The sequence below is a fragment of the Salvelinus sp. IW2-2015 genome, unplaced genomic scaffold, assembly GCF_002910315.2.
Source record: "Salvelinus sp. IW2-2015 unplaced genomic scaffold, ASM291031v2 Un_scaffold4873, whole genome shotgun sequence".
NCBI classification, from domain to species: Eukaryota; Metazoa; Chordata; class Actinopteri; order Salmoniformes; family Salmonidae; genus Salvelinus; species Salvelinus sp. IW2-2015.
The window spans coordinates 9090-13217 of NW_019946142.1; the positions used below are offsets into that span (position 1 = coordinate 9090).

At 45.7% G+C, this 4128-nt stretch overlaps 1 protein-coding gene across 1 annotated transcript in view; it reads right to left on the reverse strand.

Annotated features, from left to right (window-relative positions):
- Positions 1-1581: 1581 nt before the first annotated feature.
- Positions 1582-4128, reverse strand: part of LOC112077727 (thrombospondin type-1 domain-containing protein 4-like) — a 2828-nt gene continuing 281 nt past the window's right edge. The window contains exons 2-4 of the mRNA XM_070441810.1: positions 3838-4123; positions 3455-3557; positions 1582-2345 (exon numbers count right to left, since the gene is read on the reverse strand). Of these exons, the coding sequence (XP_070297911.1) occupies positions 2083-2345; positions 3455-3557; positions 3838-4123 (652 nt within the window). The 3' untranslated portion in view covers positions 1582-2082. The remainder of the gene's footprint in view (positions 2346-3454; positions 3558-3837; positions 4124-4128) is intronic.

Here is a 4128-nt window from a genome sequence, read left to right on the forward strand (position 1 = left end):
AGCTGGCTGCACCGACTCCGTTAGCGTCTCTTGAGTTAGCCATGTTTCCGTGAAGCAGAGCACGTTGCAATCCCTGATGTCTCTCTGGAATGCTACCCTGCTGCTCGATTTCATCAACCTTATTGTCAAGAGACTGGACATTGGCGAGTAGTATGCTAGGGATGGAGCGCGATGTGCCCGTCTCCGAAGCCTGACCACGAGACCGCCTCGTTTTCCCCTTTTACGGCGTCGCACAGGGTCGCCGGCTGGGATCAGATCCATTGTATTGGGTGGAAGGCAAAACACTGGATCCGTTTCGGGAAAGTCATATTCCTGGTAGGAACGATGATGAGTTGACGTTAATCGTATATTCAGTAGTTCCTCCCGACTGTATGTAATGAAACCTAAGATTACCTGGGGTACCGATGTAAGAAATAACACATAAAAAAACAAAATACTGCATATTTTCCAAGGAACGCGAAGCGAGGCGGCCATCTCTTTTCGGCGCCGGACCTGAGCTCTACTCTATGCAACATATCTATAGGCTAAATCTGATTGAGCTCAAAGAGAATGCAGCCATAAGCCTCTGCAGACACCTTGCGAAATAACAAAGTCAAAGTTTAACCATACAAAGTAAAGAGATGCCTGCTGAAAACTGACTCCAGCTCCACACAGAGGGCAGAATAAACAGAGCCTTTGGTTACAGCTACAGTAGGAGATGTGATTTTATTGTACGCAAGCAAAAAGGGCCAAGGCAGGAAAAGCAGATGTTTCTGTGTCTATGTCATCAGTCTACTTTGGTCTCCTCAATATAATTTATGACAGCATCTCACTGCTACTATGGGATGTGCCCTGACCTGCTGAATATATTCCCTAGGTGAGTATACACCGAAATCAGGCCTCAATACGTTCCCTAGTAGGGAGAGAGAGAGAGTACAGAATGGTACCTGGTTGGTTTAGCTCACAATGTGTAGCAGATGGCGAAGTTACTGTCGGAAATGCTAAAGCACTGTCGGAAATGCCTAGGCTTTCTGGGTAAGTGGTGTTGGCGTCGGTTCAAATCCAGGGTCCGCCTTGGACAGAGATGGACCGTGTTATACACAAGTAAACCTACTGGACAACTGCAGGGTATTAGAGACAGAGAGCCAAAAAGGACCCAAACACATAGAGTAGAGTACAGTACACACTGCAGTTCATACCATACCCACAGACCACAGCAGTATAAGCTACAGTACAGTAGAGTAGAGTACAGTACAGTGCACACTGCAGTCCATACCACACCCGCATACCACAGACCAGCTGCATGAATACAGAGTGAGATCCGACCACGGCCACATAAAAGCAGACCACTCCCTCCATGGGGTCAGCTAGTCACCACACTGCCCAGAGATCTATCGGCTGGAGGGCTGAAGGTCTGGTGAAAACGCTGGCCCCTGTGATAAATCACAATTTCACTGGTATTAAAAGTGGAAATTACTAAAAGCTAATATGAGATCAGAGGGACTCTTTATCTTGATTAAATCTTAATATAGTAAAGATCTCCATGGGGGGGGGAAATGTGGTTGAGAGCGCAGCAAATTGAGTTGAAGGGAGACTCAGAGGCAAGCACGAGTTCCTAGAGCGCAACTTGGAAAGGGTTCACTCAGAATTATGGCTTAAAATCATATTGGAAAAACATSTCTAAGAGTTMAATCCTGATGAAATAAGARGTAAAACRTATCCAGCTGCACACTGGACACAGTCAGTCAATAGCACAGGTTTACACAGGGACTGTTGTCTTTCCAAGTTCTGGCCACAGGTGTRTTTYAGARATGCATATAAAAAATCAAGTYAAAGGWACAAATATGTCCATCATGATCCTTCATTGAGATCCCAGATCCTGGACTCAGAAACCAGTCAACCCAACCTGACCTCTGTTTCACTCCTTATGGACAGATAACAGTGTTATACTCTGCTGCCCTCTGCTGGTTATGTATAATTGATTAAATGTCTTTAATAAAATGTACTGTATCTTGCATTTGGATGCAGTTGATCTTGAGAACTCTTTTGGGACCGTGTTTTCTCGTGTTTGAAGGTTTTGTGGAATGATGTCAACATTTCATCTCAATGAATTATGCTTTTCTTTCCTCTGATTCCATCCATCCTGTCACTGTTCTGTTCTATTCTGAGTGGTTTGGCAGGAGTCCACAGGCCTGGCCAGGCCACTGGTAAATGAGTTAAGTGTCCTACCTGACACCTCCCTGCCACACAGATGAAAGTCTCGTTCTGGCCGCACGGCGTCCCATCGATGACCCTATCCGACTGACGCACGTAGAAGCGGAAACCGATCGCACGACAGTTGAGCTCACAACGCTGGTCGCCTGAAACTGTGACAGAGGAGACACAGAAATGAATGATTTGATATGATTTATGAGTACAAAACATTATCTCTCTCTGGTAGGGTGCCTGGCAGGGCTGTAAATGTACATTGTTCAATGTAGGTGGACAAGCTGGGTAGACTGCTGCATTAGAATTGTGATGTARTGCAGTAAAGAGTTGTTTTCTTCCATTGAGCCATGCTGCCATCTAGCAACTGATGCGAGGAGTGGACTAAATCCTGGCAYGTCCTCACAATTATCCTGTGATTACAAGTGATGAGTAAATCAATGTTTGCAGTGTTCCTTCTACAGTAATGCTGTGTGGTGAAAGGTAATGTCAAGCAACAACGAGGGATTCAAGGAAAGCTAACCAAATTCTTAATAAATCCAAGGGATCAAGGGAAGTTAACAGGTTATTTKCTCCTCTCTGGTGATCCATTAGTGGTAATWAGAAYCACAGATCTCTGGGTGGTRTCTCTTGTGTGGGAGGGAGGCAGATGCCCTCCAGGCCTGGAAACCACTGGGAGTTGGCAGGCAGTGGGGTGAATGTAACGTCAGGTTTGTAATCCACCTGCACTTGGACTTCACTCAGATGTTTTGTGCATTAGCTCACGAGGTTACAAGGACAGCTATTGCTAAAAGTGTTGTAATTGCATGTTCATGTGTTTGAGATAGGTATCAAGCAAACTTGACTTGTCCTCATCAACTAAAGTGAAGTTATTTGAGCTTTAATCTAGTCATACGTCTGCAGTAAATGCCATTCACTCCAACAGAGAGAAGAAAAACANCTTGTCCTCATCAACTAAAGTGAAGTTATTTGAGCTTTAATCTAGTCATACGTCTGCAGTAAATGCCATTCACTCCAACAGAGAGAAGAAAAACACAACATGTTAATCAGTATCCTAAAAGTAATTGTCTATCCTTGAGGTGTTTTGACTGTTGCTTGGATACTTAAGACACCTAGATCTCCAAACAGCTAAACAACATCTGGCAGCTCAGGACATTCATCAAAATGGCCGAGACAGGTGACATACTTTGGCGCTTACATCACCTCACACCTTGGATAATATTGTCCAACACCACGGTAATATGAAAAACATGACGAGACCCACCCATACCTTCATTGAAAGGCTCCCACTCGTACAGTCGACCCATGAAGTGATAGCTGTTGTAGGAAGAACACTGCACCGCTCTGATGTGTCTACTGGCTGGAGGACAGGCCTGAACAGACATATAGACAGATAGAGAGTGAATATGTGTCCCCCGGCCTACTATGTCCAGAAATGGCCACATTCTCCCCCAAGGTAAATTCCAGTCTTTACAATCGCTGCCTAGCAAAGTTAACCATCGTAAAATCTCCACTATATCTGTCTTGTCAGACCTCATCTTCCTTAATAACCTCCATGTTTTACCCTTCGTGATTGATTTAGCTGTTTAGCTGTGGGTTACAGTGAGGGATTAATTCATAAATGATCATAAGTGATGGCTGAACCGTTCTTACGTTGTTGTTGCAAATCTTGTACTGGTTGTGCTCTCCCACACAGGAGGAGGTGGGCAGTGGGTTGTAGGGCCGTCCAAAGGGTTGCTGAGCTGCTGAGGCCTGGCTGGATGAGTGCTGCTGCTCCTGCCTAGGTTGGTGCCCCTGGCTGGACTGGTAGAGTGAGGAGGACCAGGGTGGGCTAGACCTGTGCTGGGGGGCTGGGTTAGGGTTAGAGTTAGGGTTAGCCCTGGGCTGGGAGGCTGGATTATGGTTAGCCCTGGGAGGGGAGGCTGGGTTAGGGTTAGACCTGGG